The following is a 19390-nucleotide window of genomic DNA, read 5'->3' on the forward strand; positions in this document are numbered from 1 at the left end:
GGTGAAATTTCCTATCAAACTCTATAGTGACAATAAGGCAGCTATCAGCATCTCTCTCAATCCAGTTCAACATGACAGGACTAAACATGTGGAAGTGGATAGACACTTTATCAAAGAGAAAATCGAAGAAGGAATTATCTGTATGATTTATGTACCCACCAAGGAACAAACTGCAGATGTTTTCACTAAAGGGTTGGAAGACAGAGCTTTGATGATCTCATTAGCAAGTTGGAGATGATTAATATTTATGATCCAACTTGAGGGGGAGTGTTAAAATCCCAAGTATTATTGTAAATAATTAATTAGGAAAGTGGGTAAATGTGGGGATTTGATATTATTTGGGAAGAAGATTATTTCCTTATGTAGAATAGGGAATTGTATTATATAAAGATTGTGATGTACATATGAAGAATTAATTCAATAGAATTCAATAATTTCCGCTTACAATGTGGTTCATGAGTTTCGAACTCTGTGCATGTACATCCAGAAAGAGTTTGTGTGCTCGATGAGTGTTTGTGTTTTTGCATGAAAGTTTGTGTATGGCATGTTACCGTGTGAATGTGTGGGCTTGTGAGTGGGAAGTGTTGTGCAGGTGAACTCATCATAGAAAGCTGTTACATTCAGGAAATTTTTTTGTATACTTTTTTTTTTTTTTTTAACTTTTCTAATTTTTCCTTCTTTGATTTGTTTAAATGTAAATTTATTCATTATGTTCATATGGGATATGTAGATGTATGCTTAATATGACGAATTGTTATGGATTTTAAATATATTCTTGTATTTTTTTTCCTCCCTTTTTTGTTTCAGAATACTTCTGAAAAAGTTGGTTTTTTATACCTTTATGTAATACTTAGGAGCATAGATTTTGAGACTTGAATTTAGATTTGAATTTGGATTTTTGTAGAACTTAATACAATTTTATATTACATTTTATCCAAACCACATAAATATAACATAGCTTCTAATTAGTGATACATACATGCCCACCTACATGCATGTGTGTGACGTTTGACATTTATCAAAAAGTCATCAAGTTCCTTATAATTCAAAAGGCTACCATGCATCAAAACATTTTTATTTGATTCATAGTATGTTTGGGGTCCCTATAAGGTTACTACCTTATCCGGGAAAAAATGGTTTGTGACTTTTATAGATGATCATACTCAGATTTGTTGGGTATATTTGATGAATGGACAATATGAAGTTGAAATATTATACAAGAATTTTTATAGTATGATCGAAAATCAATTTCACACAAAAATAACAATACTTCGTACAGATAATGGTACAGAATATTTCAACCAAGTATTGGGAAATTTTATGAAAGAAAGAGGGATTCAACATCAATCCATGTGTCGTGACACCCCACAACAAAATGGCATTGCTGAAAGAAAAATCGTCATTTACTTGAGGTTGCATGGGTTATAATGTTTTCTATGCATATTCCAAAATATTTGTGAGGGGATACTATTCTAACTACTTGTTACCTTATTTATAGAATGCCTACCCATGTGCTGCAGTATATCACTCCCTTGGCATGCCTAAAAAAATCCTTTCTTGATAATATGATAATTTCCGATCTGCCTCTAAAAGCATTTGGATGCATCGTCTTTGTTCATATTCCAACTCATCTTAGATCTAAACTTGATCCTAGGGCTGAAAAAAGTGTGTTTCTTGGATATGATCCCAATAAGAGAGGGTACAAATGTTTGAATCCAAAAACAAAAAAACAAAAAAAAAAAATTCACATCAGTATGGATGTCGTTTTTGTTGAAAATCAGTCTTACTTTAACCAAACTTATCTTCAGGGGGAGAAAGAGAGTAGTGAAGATCAGTTTTGGAAAACTTCTATAACAATGCATAATGTTTTCCTTGACAGTGACATCCCTCTACAAAACATCCAAGGAACTAAAATTTTAAATAGTGAAAAAAATGGAAATCTCAATCTGCTTGTAGAACGCACAAGGGAATCACAAATAGGGGGAGAATTGCTACAGAATAATCCCTCTTCTGAGCTTCGTGTTTATACTAGAGGAAAATATAATTCTAAGGATCATCCCACAATTTCATAGCATAATCAATCATCACCTCCAAAAACTGGTCATTTGGAAATCCCAAGTAATCCTTTTACTACACTTCCAATTGATCAATCTACTAGCCTTGATGTGCCTATAGCCATTAGGAAACGAGTTAGAACCTGTACCACACACCCCATTGCCAAATATTTATCAGACCATAGACTCTCTCATAATCATAAGGCCTTCACATCCAATATTTCTCACCTATTTGTTCAAAGGACCATTCGGATTGGAAGTTAGCAATTCTTGAAGAGATGAATGCACTATGGAACAATAGTACTTGTGAAATTTTTGATTTAGCAAAGGAAAAGAAAACTGATGGCAATATAGAGAGATATAAGGTGAGACTCGTTGCAAAAGGGTTTACACGAGCATATGGAATTGACTATCAAGAAACTTTTGCTCCAGTGACCAAGATAAACTCAATCCAAGTGTTACTCTCCTTAGTCGTACATTCTAACTGGCCCTTACACTAGTTGGATGTAAAGAATGCTTTTTTAAATGGAGATATAGAGGATGAAGTCCTAATGGAATTACCACCAGGTTTTGAAGGTAATCTTGGCAGAGATAAGGTGTGTAAATTGAAAAATCATTGTATGGGATCTCTGAGAGCTTGTTTTGAACGCTTTGTGAATGCTGTAAAGGGTCATGGTTACAGCCAAGGTCAAGCTGAGCACACCATGTTCTATAAGCACTCAAGTGAAGGGAAGGTTGCTATTCTAATTGTCTATGTTGACGCCATTATTTTGACAGGTGATGACAGCAAGTGGAACTTGAGAAATTAAAACCGATGCTTGCTAATGAATTTGAGATTAAAGACTTTGGTGACTTGAAGTATTTTATTGGTATGGAATTTGCAAGGTCAAGGAAAGGTATTTTTGTTTCACAAAGAAAATATGTACTTGACTTGCTTGGAGAAACAGGTTTACTAGGGTGTAAAGCAGCTGAGACACCCATAGAGCCTAATCTTAAACTACAACCTGCCAAGCCTGAAGATGTAACCAATAGAGACCAGTACAAAAGATTAATTGGAAGGCTACTTTATCTATTGCATACATGACCTGACACAGCCTTTGCTTTCAGTATGGTAAGTCAATTCATGCACTCGCCAGGGCCTGACCAATTTGATGCAGTTTATAGAATCCTGAGATATTTAAAGGGAACTCCAGGAAAAGGTCTATTGTTTGAAGACCATAGACATCTACAAGTTGAGATATACACTAATGCAGATTGGGCAGGGAGTATAACCGATAGAAGATCAACTTGTGGTCATTGTGCCTTTGTTGGTGGAAATTTGGTTACATGGCGAAGCAAAAGACAAAATGTGGTAGCTAGAGTAGTGCAGAGGCAGAATTTAGAGCAGTTGCTCAAGGAATTTGTGAACAGTTGTGGACTAAAATAATTATTGGAAGAATTGAAAGTCACTAATCCATTACCTATGAGACTGTATTGCAATAACAAATCTGCCATAGCCATTGCTCACAATCCAGTGCTTCATGATAGAACAAAACATGTCGAGGTCGACACGCATTTTATAAAGGAGAAGCTAGACAGTGGACTGATTTGTTTACCCTATGTGATGGGGATCAACATGCACCTCGAGTATCTTTCGTGAATATTGTGACACGTGGACGACCACTTGAAGTCCATCATTGATGTGAACTTTATTTGCAGCAATTGAAGCTTCTCTTAGAAGCTAGCTTGGAAAGAGGATGACAGCTTGCAAGTCAAAGAGTCTTGGGTTTTCAAGAAGCATTTATTTCATTTTAAGTTCCTAGACTCTACTATCATAATTATTCTAGTTCTTAGGCACATATTTTCTATGGCAAACTATTTCCTAGGAACCTCATTACCTATGTTTTAAACGTTTTATTTCACTTTTGCATTTTCTTTAATCATTTAAGAAGCCATGTGCAAGTCATATGCATGTAAGGCCATAAATATGCCATCACTTGTATTGTAAAAGGTATCTTGCATTATCAATTAAAAAAAGAAGCTTTTGCTTGAACTTGTGAATCTTGTTCCTCTCCTTGTGAGTGAGTAGTGTGAGGCTACGTTCCGTCTCCCCTGAAATTGGGTGGTGAGAGACCACGACAACATCAACACTACACACCTACACCTTTTTCATAGCTCATAGCCACAACCACCTCAAGCTTCATTCTTGTCTCAAGATTCCTAAGGATCAACAAGCTTATTCGTGGTGTGATCAAGTACTTGTGTGTCTTGGTGTTTGACATTTTGAACCTTTTGGTAAGCTCGTTTCAATTCCTTATTTGTGACCATCTAAACCAGCCCCTAAAAGTACCTTGAAAGCCTTGAAACTCTACCCAAAGCCTTGATTGAAAAATCTTGTTCATTCTCTTTGAATCTTCCTTTTTTTTCAACATGAACATGCTTTTTTTTTGTATCATAAATGTAAATGTATTGACCAAAATGGATATGTACAGTTACTCTGGCCATACCCGAGAGGAGGCCGACCAAGTCTCCACAAGCAAAATCAAGCAAATAAACAAAACCTGGGCATACCCAGGTGTCACGAGCTAAGCTTGTTCAGGGTATTATGCTTGCCCTTTTCGGACTGTGACAGCAGGGCCAACAAGGCTTTACAAAGTAATGAACTCAATAAAAACCCATCAAAAAAAAGATATCTGGGTTTGGATGACCAAGTCAATTTTTCAGTCAACTGGACCTACAACTCAAAACAACTAATCAATCCATATCAAAACAGATAATAAATTATCTAGACTAGGATCCTTCCATACTGAAAGCATTGGGAATTTGTTGTACATCATTCTGTATGTGTGAGTCCGAATTGTTTTGATTATTGCTTTGGGAGGAGTCAACTTTCCTTCAAATTTGTTTTTGTTTCTGAAATGCCAAATGAGGTACACTGTAGCAGCAAGACAAGTCTTCTTTGCAATTGCTTGAATGCCAGTCCCTTGATTACTTGAATGAAATGATCAACTCAGGACTTTGAACCAAACCATTTATGCTTTCAAAATCTCAACAACTTGTGATCATTAGAATATGTTTGTGATGTTCATGCTTGGTTAATTCAATTCGTCTCATAGATCGTGATAGTGTGTGTGTATGCTACAAAGAGGGTCAACCGTAGGACTAGGGCTACTTAGAACCGTCCTACATCACTATATCTCTACTATTGAACAAGTAGCAAATATAATTACAAAAGGACTGCCAAAGAAGCAATTTGAAAATTTGATTGGTGAGCTGGCTATGGAAGACATCTTCAAACCAGCTTGAGGGGGAGTGTTGGAAAGTTTCTAAATTTATTCAGTCAACTCTCGTTGATTATAGGAGAAATTTCTGTAATTATGTAAATATTCTTAGGAGATATTCTAGGATATATTCTTAGGAGATATTCTAGGAGATTTGTTAGCAATTGTTATTCTTTCCTTTCGTTATTCTTTCCCTTATTATTCTTTCCTTTTAGATTATCCTTGTAGTCTATAAGACATTCATATTGTACCTTATTTTAAGAGAATAAGAAATACTACAATTCTTTTCTACTTCTAGAAAAACTGAACTTTTGGATCTCGTTTGGAACTTGAAAAATATTAAGGAAAAGAGAGGAAATTCGCAGGAATCCACATCTTGATGTTTGCCTATCTAGCAAAGTGAGAAAGAAAAATTTTGATTTTGCACATCAGTAACATTTAGATTTTCTTAATTTTTAATGATACTGGAACAAAATTTTCACTTTCAAATAGTATTTTATATAGATATAAAATATAGTGAAAAACTTTTCTTTTCCCTAAACAAAATCCTTGATCCAAACGAACCTTTGGTGTTTATAAAGAACCAAAAAAAAAAAGTTATCTTCCATGCATATGTTTTCTCTAACTAAAAAGAAAAAAAAAAAAAAAAACAGAAGAAAACTAATAAATAATTGCACGAACTTCCGAAAGAAAAAACCTTCAAATCTTAACATAGCGAAGTGTAACAACTTAGCCAACCAGTGTTCTGCCCCTTCTTCTCAGTGGAAGAACACTGTACTTCAAGAGCGAAGCAAGGTTTTGTGAAGGCAATAGAAGACCTAAAGTTGCATTTCTTCCATTTTCTCAGCACAGAACCAACTTAAAGAATGAATGAAGTTTGTTTTGTATAAAAATTAAAATTAAAATTAAAAGAGACATTGTTTTGGAGGTTTTAAACCAATCGTGTCTGTCTAGACATAATAGGTTAATAATCATGTGAATTGATGGATTCAGATCCATTCATTCGATTCAGAGGGTGAATTGGTGGATTCGGCACCAATTCAGTTGCTTTTTGATTCTCTAGTAAGATTCAAATCAATTTGGTATGTATTGATACAAATAATACAATTCAGATCACAAATTTTAAGATTCTAACTATGCTGTGTATGAGGTTGTAGACAGTAAATCTATTAATTTCCGGGAGGATACTTGGGTAAAGATGTAAGATCTACAATGTTTCCCTGTAAATGTAGACTTTTTTACATTCACACTGCTCCAGTTCCTTCTCGTTCTCTGGAGGGGAACTCTTTTTCATGAGATATTCATTCTTTCGGAAATATCAATGAGACGGAAGTGGATGAGCTTGTGATAGCTTGATGAATGTTCTAAATTCTCATGTCCCAGATCTTAGACAAGATGTCAAAACTTGGAAAGGGAACAGTTTTGGCATGTTTTCGTGCAAATGTTTCCCTTCTTCTTTTCCCTAGGAAATAGCAATTTGAAAAGCTAAGAATCCATCTAAAGTAAGGCATTCACTGGGCCAAGGTTCTTAACAGAAGTACAGAACTACTAGTAATGGATTGTTTCAGTAAGCAATCAATCCAGGTGTGATGCATTTAGCCTTTACAGAGACAAGTGAACACTGTACAGTTGCCATTTCTGCTTTCTTTAAGATAGATCATAAAAGCATATAATCATATCGGCACAATGTCACACTTTGAGAAAAGATATATCACAAACATGCAGAACCAGTCACACAACGAAACAATAGTAAATAGAGATTAAAATAAGATATAATAAGTAAATATACTTTGCTAAAACTCTCACCATCCCTTCCCCCACCAAAAAAAAAAAAAAAACAACATAAAAGTAAATCAATTTCAAATTTCAGATTTACCTCTGGAAACGTCCTAATCACAAACTGTCTGGACTCAGTCTCGTCATTTGCTTCATCATGAGACCTAAGATGTTCATCAAGGATTGACAGTTCTTCACTAGACCCAACAAAGTCATTTGTTGAACTAGTATTAAACTCAATTTCAGCACATATGCCATTCTCCTTAGTACCTCCCCACTCCTCGCAGAAGAATTTCCAGTCATTCTCAGTAATAATTGTTAATCCATCTGTCTAAAATTCAAAAGCAAAAAGAGGTGGGAGGGGGCGACAAAACAAAAGAAATTTGACATTAGTAGGGTTCCAATCTCAAGGGACCTGAACCAGAAAAATGTTCACTAGTAAAACTAGTTCTGAAATAAAACAAATCAAAGTTCTACAATAACAGCACAAATTTCATACTGGCCCTATAAATATTCAATCCAGGAACACTAATTTTCCAGTTCAAAATAGCACATCATTAGAGTACTCATATACACTTACCACGGACACCTTCTGGAAAATCATACCGCGTCTGCAGGTGAGCTCAAGGGGGCGTTCCAGGAGTCGCGAATGCTGTGGGAGAAAATTTAAAGAAATAAAAGAATGATCTTGCAACTGTAATCTTGAACTGAAAACAAAGCTCATGACTAGATGAAGCTCACTGTCTCTTGTTTAATAATAGTGAGCTAAAATTGATAATATAATTCTTCAATCAGGTCAAGTTTATCCCACAAACATTTTGAATGTTATGCAAAACTCTCAAGCTTTCAAAAATCTCATGAAGCACAACAAGATAAAACTCGCCAATCAAATACAATGAATATGGAATTTTGCATGCCCTCTATTCCATAGAAAAAAATATTTCTCACAGAGGCATTCAGATATGATCCTACAGAAAAGGCTGACAAACAAAAACTTACCTTTTCGCATTTCAAAGTATCAATGACACCATCCAAAGTTTCAGGCTCAACAGATGATGAAACATTCCTGCCACTTGCGGTGATGTAGCTTCTCCATTTTGACAACCATGAAGATGGCAAAAGATAATACCGGCAGTTGGAGGACAGTGCAATGCCTTTTCCAAGAGCTAATTTCTCATGATTCTGGCGCTGTTTGACCTTTACTTCTCTGCAGCATAAACAATAGTCAAGCAACCATGCAACTATAGTAACTAAACACAACAGAAAATGGTTCATACAACCTTAAGGTATCCTCCAAGCAGGCAGCTTCCGTAAGTTCCACACTGCATAGAGCACATGATTCTGAATCTGAAGGAAAAGTTGAACAACCCAAAATATCATCAGGTTTCACTGCATTGGAACTTTCATAGATGAAAAGCCAAAGGCTCTCAGGGATCAGCAAACGCCTAGCACCAGCAGCTTGCTCTGGCATAAGTTCCCCATGGGGGCACCTAATTGAAGCTGTCGGACCTGCATCCACTTCACATGGAGAGTCAACATTCTTTCTTCGTAGCCATTGTTGCAACCTACGAATAAAGCCTCATCAGCATCAATGCATACACAATAGAGAACTACAGGAAGCAGCCAATAAGTTAATTACAAAGAACAGGATGTAATATGGGATCATTACTTAAAAACATTAGCTTTCACAATAGACAATGAAATAAAATAATTGAAACTAGTTAGACCACAGATGATCAACAGAAAGAAAAAGCACCAAGGTAAAATAACTAAGCAAGAAATAACAAATATAGAAAACGTATGTTTTTCCTTCTATTTTCAGCATCTCCGGAGGAAAACACTACCCATAAAAAATTGTTGCATAGTTCTAACAATAGATTTCTGAATCAAGTAAAGCTTTCAAACAATTAGTAACACAATAACCATTCATGTAGGCATTATAAAATACAAGAGAACTCTGGAAGAAACAAAAGATATGAATGCATACCAAGGCCTAGATACATAGTACAACGTTCCATCTGGACAATTCCCTGCAAGCGCAACCTCTGCAAGTTCTTTCATCAATGTTCTTCGGTCTCTATAGCTATCAGCAGATACCATGGTGCGGGCTCCATCAATAAGGCAACTGGTGCAGTAGTCATCATTTGCCAATGTTGGGCCACCACCATACTATATTTGAGGACAAATATACATCAGAACCGATGGCACAGAATGTGAAAACCAAAACCGGAGTAAGAAACTGAAACAAATGATATAAATTTGAGGTAATCAAAATCCTGAAACATATGAAGATAAGCTTCAATGAAGTTTCACATAAAATTCCACATATCGATGATTTTTTTGGATTAAAAGTATAATCTGAATATGAATTTGGGCATGTTCTCTCTTTGCTTTCCAGGTGGCTAGTCCTCGTCCCAATTCACAAATCCCCACCAAAGATTTGGTTCTAAGATTTTTACACTCACATTGGACCATAGTAGTCAAAAGCGCGCCTCCTAGGCGCAAGGCGCATAGACAAGACCAGCGCCTCATCACTACAGAGGCGAGGCGACATGCAAGAGGTGCAGGTAGGCGCATTGATTCTTCAGGCGCAGTGAATCGCGCCCTGAAATTTTTGAAGCTGTTAAGAAATTAAACATAGCCAGAACCAGCCCTAGCCCTTCTTCTTTGACCCTTCGAAGCAACACAAAACCAGCAGGAGAAGTTCATATTCGACCAATGGATCCTTCAAAGCAGTACAAAATCAGCAGGAGCCCTTCGTCTTCGATCCTTCGAAGTTCAAACCAGCACGAGGCTTTCGTCTTCGACCCTTCGAACCAGCAGGAGCTCTTCGTCTTCAAGCCTTCAAACCAGCAGGAGCCCTTTGTCAGTTCATCTTCGAGCCTTCAAACCAGCAGAAGCCCTTCGTCGTCTAGGTTCTCCTTCTTCTGCTTCCTTTTCAGTTCTTCTTCTTCAGTTCTTCTGCTTCTTCTTCTTCTTCGGTTCTTGTTCTGCTTCTTTGTTTCTTCTTCTTCAGTTCTTTTTCTTTTTCAGTTCTTCTTCTGCTTCTTCTTTTTTTCAATTCTTCTTCAGTTCCTGCTGCCTCCTGCCAGCTGCTTCTTTTTATAATACTAACTTGCATTAAGCCTCTAAGTTAATATTATGTAATTTGTAATTAATTATGTAGTTTAATACAAGTTTATACTTCATAATTGATTTGTAACATTTTTTACTGAATTTTACTGCTGTTTTGTGATTTGTTTGAAAATGCAGGGTACAAACTATACATTTTTTTCTGAAATATATTAATATATAACATTTTTAACTGAATTTAGCTGCTGTTTTATTGTACTCGTTTCATTTGAAATTGAAGATGCTTTTGGGCCTTCACCTGGCAATTTTATTTCATTTCTAATTTGAAGCTTGAAATCTTGCATGCGTAATTACTTATGTTGAAATATGTTTGTTTCACTTGGAACTTGGTTGTCATAATTACTATTGAATATTTTGGCATTTTAAATTCTAATATAACTATTGATGTGTTTTTATATCAATTACCCACCAAATAGGCATTGCACACAATTTTAATAATTGTGCTTGGCTCCAAGTACCCTCTGTGCCTCGGTGCGCCTTGCGCCTTTGACTACTATGACTTGTACACAGATCAAATCATGATGAGTGTGCAGATAAACGAATGCACATGTAATAGATAACTGACACAAATTATTATTAAATTGCTGTCCCAAAATCTGCTAGAAAACCAACCATCAGTTTAATTAACAGATTCTGATAAAATTAAAAAAAAAAAATGAACTACATGAATAAACTGTATTTACTTGCAATGTCCACAATAGCCTGCTAAATGTTGGGCTGAATGTTGCAAAGGTTCATAAAAGTAGACAAGTAGCGCCTTTTCTGCTAAAACTCTTGTTGACCTAACCAAACAACTCAGTTTTTCATATATAATGAGAAAGTAGACCTAAACCCGAACAACTCAGTTTTCCATATATAATGAGCTGATAGCAATTCAAAACCAATGGTCTTTTGAAAAGGCAATTATTGGTTTAATGGTTTGGTTCAGTTTTTATATTCTTCAATGCTCACAAACCCAGTTGCTCAATGAATGCTTGTTTCCAGGTAGGGAGGGTGTTGGCTTTTATAGATGAACAGGAGGCCGACCCTCTCCTCTTATCTTTTGATGTGGAACAGATTTCTCCCTCCATGCTTTTATAGATGGACAGGAGACTGACCTCTCCTCTGTCTTTTGATGTGGAACAGATTTCTCCCTCCATGCAGCTCACCACAGATTTCTTTCTCCCCCTTATTATGTGTAGACTCTTGACCAGTGTTACCTAGAACATGGGACATTTGGGTTCATGGAATAGGAATGTGCACCATTTCAGGTATCCTTATAATTTAGGGCTGTACATGGGTTGCATTGGGCTCAAAATTCCAACCAAGCCAACCTAGTTGGTTTGATAAAATCCAATCTTAAGTTGAACCATTAAAAGGTACAGTTTGGATTGGTTTGGAATTCAAATGGGTTTGGACTGGTTGGTTGTTTAGCTTGTCTTGTTTTTCAAGGGGGAAAAAATGACGAGAATATAATGAGATTAAAATTTTGCAAAATATTTGCCACATTGCAAAACACTAGTCTCATCCAAATGAATGATTATTAAATTAATAATTTAATTCAATAATCAAGTAAAAGCTTTTTTTCTTGGTTCATTACTAAATTAGAATAAACATATAAAGAAATAATGAATTAAACAGAGTGTTACTTGGTATATGTGAACAAGCAAGAAAGCAAAAGAAACAAGCTTAAAGCTTATGAGCAACAAGCACTCACATTAACCCTTGTGAGCTACATGCCAAACCACTAGGAGCATATTTTGAGCCATGTGCATATACAACTTGACTTGTCACAAAAGGCACAGGTTAATGTTGAGTTGTAAACTTTCTGTGTAGTTTTACATTTCTTGTCATGCGGGTTGGTTTTGGTTAGTTGTACACTAAACATGTAATCTGACCCATGTATTGGGGTTATGAAGAAAGCCAATCCACCAACCAACCCAAGCACAGTTTGAAACCATTATTTTTGGCCAGTTTGGGTAGGGTTGGGTGGTTTTTTAAGCAGCCCTAACTTCTACACAGAAACACATACACAGTGGCATTTCTATAGTTTGGGGAGAATGTTAAAAGTGTTTCAAAATTTAGAAGAGATTTTCTTTTTCAATAGATTAATAATGGCTGAAAATAGAATTATCATGCAACAATTCTCCACTTCAATTAAAAATAGAATTAGCATTCTTGAACAATAATGTACTCAATTTCAGAAAATTTAAAATTCGTTTTGCTTCCCATACAACCCTCTCAAGAAGATTTGCATCTCTTCTCTCCCCTCCTACACATTTTAACCAGGACCTGATCCTCTTCCCTTCCTTTAACCTCATTAGGGCCTTCAAAAGACATAGGCATTCCTCCATTTCAGCCTTTCTAAACTTCCTCCTCAAACTTAAATCCCAACTTATCTAATCACCCTCTCTCAAAGAGCAGCTACTGACAACCACATTGTTGTCTGTGGCCAAACTAGAAGGCCTTGAAAATTGACTTTTTAGAGGAGTTGAACACACCATACAATCATATCATGCCAAAAGAACATTTGTACATCATATCCAACTTCAAAAGAAACACCAGAATAAAACTCTACTGTTTAAGGGTAGCTGATTCACACTATAAAATGATATTGTGCCAAAAGTACACTTGTCGGCCATTTCCAACTTCAAAACACAATGCCAGAGTAAAATTCTTCCCAGCCTTGTTTCTGAGATCTTTCTAACACCCCACCCATGAGGGCTTCTACTAACACTCACCACCCAATCTTTATGAGTCTCACCATATTTTGCACTTACCAATCACCACTTTCTACACAATACATATCCAAAGCTATTTGAAGAGGAAGGCCTTAATCACCTGGAGATCTAACACTCCCAACCCCACCGATTGATGATTGAATATTCACAATTTCCACCTAACCAAGTTATGTTTGTACACATCCTCCCCATTACCCCAAAGGAACCTCCTTTGAATTGTTTCAAGCCTACAGTGACTACTAGCCACAAACCAGGGGCAGGTGTGATTGACATGACTAAATTGTTAAGTTAGAGAATATGCACTTGAACAATGTCAACCTATCCACCTTAGAAAGCAAATAAACAATCCAGCCAACCAGTTACTTAAATTCTTTGATCACAGGTTTCCAAGTTCTTATTTCCTCAAACTTGCTCTAGAGTGACCACCCAAGTAATTTAAGGGAGTTGATCCTAACCCACACCCAAAGCATCAACCAGAATCTCCTAACTCTACTTCCAGCCTATTAAAAATTGCCTTGTCCACTTCTCCAGACCCTCTGTATGCTCAATTTTTTTGTGATAGTTGAATAGGGAAACACAATAGCTTGATCCACACCTCAACCACAAAATGAGGATAATTCCATTCCTCCCAACCCACCATTTCCTTGACACCACTGTCTTCACCACTTTTCTCATCTGCAAAAAGAAACAATAACCACCTTGTTCATATCAAAAACTTACTCTCCCTCCCCCCTGCCCCCAAAATCCCCAATTGTCATGTGGCACTATTTGGATTTAATTCGTAGGCACCAAACTCACTGGAGCAACTTCCTAGTTCCAACAATCACCTTTTGAAGCCTCAACTCTCAAACTAGACATCTCCCCCTCCAACCAGACCAACTGCTGCCGCACAAGCAATTGAGAATAAAAAATATGGTCTTTGGCCACCTCACACCTGCAGAAGCTATTTTGGAGGATTCCAAGTTAAGCCCTCCAATGTATTCATCTCCTCCAGCAGCTTCTACAAATCTTGGCATAAAGCTTCCATCCCTCTGCTTCACATGCTCCAATAACCCTAACTCTATGAGTATCCAATGCCTTTTGGCCACCAGAATCGCTAACCCAAAGCTAGACAATCACGCCATGGCGAACAGAGAATCTTTACCTTCCTCACAGTTTGCCTCAACCAAATTCAAACCTAGATCTACGCTTTAACAGACTTTGGCCACCTATCTTGCTATCTTCTTCATTAGACTTCAAATAGTTAACCTACCTTACCCATGTTCTATAATCCAAATCTCTATCTTTGGATTCAAGTCTTGGACCTCCAATTGATGAAATTGCCTCTTGTAGAATCACTGCAGTTTAAAGAATTCCAGCTGAAAAACTCATCAAGCACGCATGCTTAACAAATAATCAATCTTAAACCCAGCAGTCATTCCTGTTCCATGCTTCACGTGTATTGTGATACTCTATTGTAATGTTGAATGCAGGGTTTCAGAATTCCATACATGACTCCATATATGGTCCATGTTGTAATGATCCCATCAAATTACCCTACAAAGCCACCAATAATTGGTGCCCATAAATTGTAGGCTGCCCACTAATTTATTTAGTTAACAACATATTCCATGTTCAACGTCTATACAGACATTTAATATAAAATCCCTCATCATAACAATGAATTTTTGCTGCCTATGCTTGCACCTGCCAAAGAAGCTACATAATATGCATGCAACACACCATGCGCCCCTATTGGGGGTACAGGAAGGCATGATGTCCACAACCTTACATCAATAGCTGAACATTTGTTTCAGTGACCTAACACTAGTCTTTAAGTTTGAGTGTAACACATACTACCAATGGTTGAGGCTTGCCCACAAGCCGAAAATTAAACATTCTTTTTATTAAAAAATTAAGAAAATCATCAAATATCAATGATTCAATGTCAATATGAGACTGACTAAGAGCAAACAAGAATTGGACATCAAGTCCAACATTTACAACAATGTGCCTAAATATTGAATCCCCAAACATCAAATGAGTCTCCATATCATGATATCTAGACTCATCACTCAACTATAAGGAATGCCATGTATGGAGAATATGTATTGGATACCTTAATTTGCAAGTACTATCATAGGTGGGACCAAACATATAGTTCCGAACATTTGGCCATGAATGTGAAGATGCTTCTTTTTTTTCTTTTAGATAGAAAAAGAAATTCATAGATAGAATAAGAATGTACAATAAAGAGAAGAGACATCTCCTTAACAAAGTATGGGAAACCCCAGGGAACACAAAAAGAAGAAAACCAAAAAGTGCAAAAAGCAGCCCAAGGAAATCAGCAATGCCTAAGAAGTCAACAGAGCTTGCCGATCACACTGAATATATGAAAAGCATATACCCTTGAAATTACCATTACCCATACACCACAGAGAAGCCAGAAAATGAATCTTCTCCCACATCAACAAAAATGTTAATTTCTTCCCTGAAAATATACGCAAGTATCGTTCCTTCCACAAACCCCAAAATACAGCAAATAAAGAACTAATCCATAGCACTTTTCCTTCCTTCTTCCTACCAAACCGAATAAAATATATTGCCAAAAACTCCTCCACTGTCCCTGGCCAAACCCAACTTTCTCCAAGATAATTGAATAACTTGTTCCAAACCTTCCATGCAAAATTAAAATGCAAGAAAAATGCAGAGCAGATTCTGAGCAGTTAAAACAAAGCATGCATATATCTGGGGAGACAGCACTTAAAGACCTCCTAATCGCGGCAAGTTATTAGTATTTATGCCATTAAACACAACCAACCAAATAAAAGCTTTGATTTTAGGGGGAATTTTGGCCTTCCAATTAGTTTTGTAGAGTGGAAAGGAAAGTCGGTGCTAACCAAGAATTGACAGAAAGATTTGCAAGAATAGACACCTGAGGGATCCAACAGTCAAGATCGACTATCAGCTTCTGAGCATACCCAACAATTACTCAACAGGACCAACAATGAAGACAACTTGTTGGCCTAACAAAACTATCACATCTTGTTTTGATATTAACAAATAAAGGAAAAGTTTAACGTGTTTGTGTTCAAGTGATGATATTTCAGGAACTTCAAAAAGCCAAGATTCAAAAGAACTTTCTAAAGATCACTAAGGCCTCAAAGACATATTACAAGGTGATCAAGAGAAAGCTCAAGGAGACTCAAAGCAACAAAGGACTCATTGGATAATCAACCTCAAATGAAAAAGAAATGATGATCATGAAGATTTCAATGAGCAAGAAAGTTTTCATATTCTAGGAAAGCTTCATGCAAGTACTTCAAGTATAAAATATCATTTTGAATGAAATGAAGCTCATTTGGAGATATAAGTGGACTTAGAGACTTTATTTTAAAACCCCGGAAAATGTTTTTCAAAAGTAAGAAAGCAAAATATCTTTAAAAAAAAAAAAACAGAGAAGAAAACAGAATTTAATCTGTTCAGGCGATTGAGGTTTTATCCTCAAGCGACTGAAGATTTATTGAACAAAATCAGAACAGGCAGTATTACTTCAAGCAACTGACCCTGTATCTTCAGGCACCTGAACCCACTTCAGGCGACTGAACTTACACCTCAGGCGACAGAAGTTGGGCAATGGCCAGATTTTTTAAATATTCTGATTTCAAATTTTAACTTCTTGTGCCCCAATCTTTCTAAAACCTTGGGGGACACTCCAAGCAAACTTGGGCAACATGAATAAGAGTATTTCTAAGCCTATAAATACATGGTTTATGAAAATCAAACTTACCGAGAATTGAATAATCTCTCAAAGCTCTCTTGCTACTGCTTTGTGCTCTGAATTGCTGCGAATTAACTGAGTGATTTCTGAGTTTATCACAACTTCTCTGAGGCAAACAAACAGAGTTCTTGATTCTATTCAAGAGAAGGAAACCGGTGATAAATTTCTAAGAGCTTCTACTTCATTCTTTTGATGTTTTAGAATTGAAGTATATTAGTTTTCAATTGTACTAATCAACTCTATATGAGAGCACTCTTTGTACGCATCAATTTGTTGTATCTCTTGTAGATCGTGACGAGTCCAAGGTATTTGAACCGTTGAACCAAGCGAAGGGATATCGCTTGGAGAGGTTACTACTCTAGCCTATTGAAGGAGTGTTGAGCGTGGAGTATCGCTTGTAACGGTGTTGTTCCGCCCAGAAAGGAACTGATTTAGTGGAATCCTTTGGCGGTTCGCCAAAGGAGAGGATGTAGGCTGGGGATAAGCCGAACCTCGTAAAAATCGTGGCGTCACTCTCTTTCCTTACTCTCTTTAATTTTCAGCAAGCATATAAACTGCGTGGATGTTTTAATTTTCATGATCATATAAACTATGAAGTTTGGAAATTAAATAAACCGAAGTTTAATTTATTTTTGTGCTTGCGGAAACCGAAAGGGAGTACGTTGGTTGATCAATAAATTAGTGAAAACCATAAGGGAGTACGTTGATTGGTCAACACCCCAAAACCTATAAACTGAAGGTTTATTTGAAATCTAAATTTTGGAAAGAGTGTGGATGTTATATTGATTATTATATTGAGAAAGCTAATACATTCACTACAGGGCTTGAATCAAAATTCATATATACACAAGGCTGCATACAACCAAGCTGAGAATTGCCAAAAAAATTGCAAAGCATATCTTGATTGAATACTGAGTGGTTGTTTGATTGGTTACTTATTTGTGGTTGTTTGATTTGATTGGTGATTAAGTTTTGTGGTTGTGGATTGAATAAGAATTAAACATTTGTTGTGTGATTGCTAAATCAACAAGAAGTTAAAGAATTCATAAAAAGAATTTAAAAGAAATTTTAATAACCCAATTCACCCCCCCTCCTCTTGGGACTACACCTTTGTTTTCACAACTCATTTGTTTCCCTATTGTTCAAGGATCATCTGTAATGAAAATTCCAAGAAGGTAAATGACCATCTTCCGGATCAACAAGGAAAGAGGAAACGGGATCATTTTGTCCAGAGAATGACGATGCTTCATTTTTAATTCAAACTTACATTTTACCACACTGGAGATACTTTAGTTTACACAGAAGCTTCTATTTTTCCTAAGACTTCATTTATTGTTCCAAGGCTTTCAAACTATATTGTTATAATTTTATGCTTCAAAGATGCACACATCTTTGTATCCTACTGCTTCATGCGTTCAAAACTTTGGTCGAGTTTTTTATGCAACCAGGAGAGGATGATGCATGATGAGAAATGAAGCTCAAAGTTTGAAGTCAAGGCACTCGGGGTTTTGCATGTTATTCTAAATTTTCTATTTTCATGGGATTTGTAGCAGTATTTTAACAGGCTCTAAATTGAAGTCTCTAGGGCTTTATCTATTAAGAAAGTAATATCGCAGTTTTATTAGGTCTCCATATTTTATTAGGCTCAAAATGGAAGCCTAGAATTTTATGTTCTTGCTTCTTAAACATGTTAGGCTATAAATAATAAACATTCAATAGTGAATGATTAGATTGGAATTTCGATTTGGAATTAAATTTTAGGATTCATCCTAGTGTAGATGCATCCAAAAATTTTCTTTCTCCCCTCTCCTATTCTCTCCCTTTCCCCTCCACTCTTCCACATTATCAAGCCATAGAACTTTTTAATAGTACAACTTTATTCACTCCTAAAGCAAATTTTAACAAGGTCAGTTATAGAAATTTATTAATAGTTTTAAACCTTGGATAGAAAAATGGGGCATAGTTCTCATGGAAAAAATCCTCCCAACTTTAAACGAAGAACTAAATTTTAACACAATGAAGCACAACACCCAAATGTGGAAGTTCATAATTTGATAAAAATTGCCAGCTAGATAGCCACCATACTAAGATTAGGAAATTTGTAGTCTGTTAAGTCCTCAAAAACGATTTTAATATATTCATGAACATAACAAAACAAAGTTAGCAAAATGATTCAATGCGAATTGCAAAAAGTTCATTAAACTGCACAAAACAAGTTTATGAGCTATGCAAGTCACTGTTAACCATAAATCCATACTAAATACAAAAGCATGAATAGTTAGGACAATTACACCTGTTAATTGGACAAAATACCTTTCTTTATTTACTCAAATTTCAACTCTCTCCTTTGTCCCTTTCTCCTGATTTGGAATTGAGTTCGATAAGAACTCTATCTGAAATGGAGTCCTAAATTGGAGATCAAAAAATTGAGTTGGCTTCCTGTATCCATCTTTATCCATATTTTTATTTTTCAGTCCTTTAAACTTAAAGCATATATTAAAAGGTTGATATACATTATTGGCCCACAACCTAACAACTTAAGCTTTTAGGTAAAGAGGTAATCTAACATGGTATCAAAGCTAAGTTGCCAAGACGTATTGGGTTAGTCATGTTGCCCGCATTTCTTGTGTGGTGTTTAAAAATTATTGTACTCAAGGGTTTCTGGGTTCAAAATTATTACGGGGAAGA

The 19390-nt window shown here is 36.2% G+C and overlaps 1 protein-coding gene across 4 annotated transcripts in view; it reads right to left on the minus strand.

Moving 5' to 3' along the window:
* Positions 1-19390, minus strand: part of LOC131149221 (ubiquitin carboxyl-terminal hydrolase 26) — a 106493-nt gene that overhangs the window by 23801 nt on the left and 63302 nt on the right. For all 4 annotated transcript variants that reach the window (XM_058099474.1, XM_058099473.1, XM_058099472.1 and 1 more), the window contains 5 exons: positions 9078-9259; positions 8371-8655; positions 8090-8297; positions 7671-7742; positions 7191-7421 (listed from right to left, as the gene is read on the minus strand). In XM_058099474.1, coding sequence (XP_057955457.1) covers positions 7191-7421; positions 7671-7742; positions 8090-8297; positions 8371-8655; positions 9078-9259 — 978 coding nt within the window. The remainder of the gene's footprint in view (positions 1-7190; positions 7422-7670; positions 7743-8089; positions 8298-8370; positions 8656-9077; positions 9260-19390) is intronic.

The sequence above is a fragment of the Malania oleifera genome, chromosome 2 (genome assembly GCF_029873635.1).
Source record: "Malania oleifera isolate guangnan ecotype guangnan chromosome 2, ASM2987363v1, whole genome shotgun sequence".
Lineage (NCBI taxonomy): Eukaryota > Viridiplantae > Streptophyta > Magnoliopsida > Santalales > Ximeniaceae > Malania > Malania oleifera.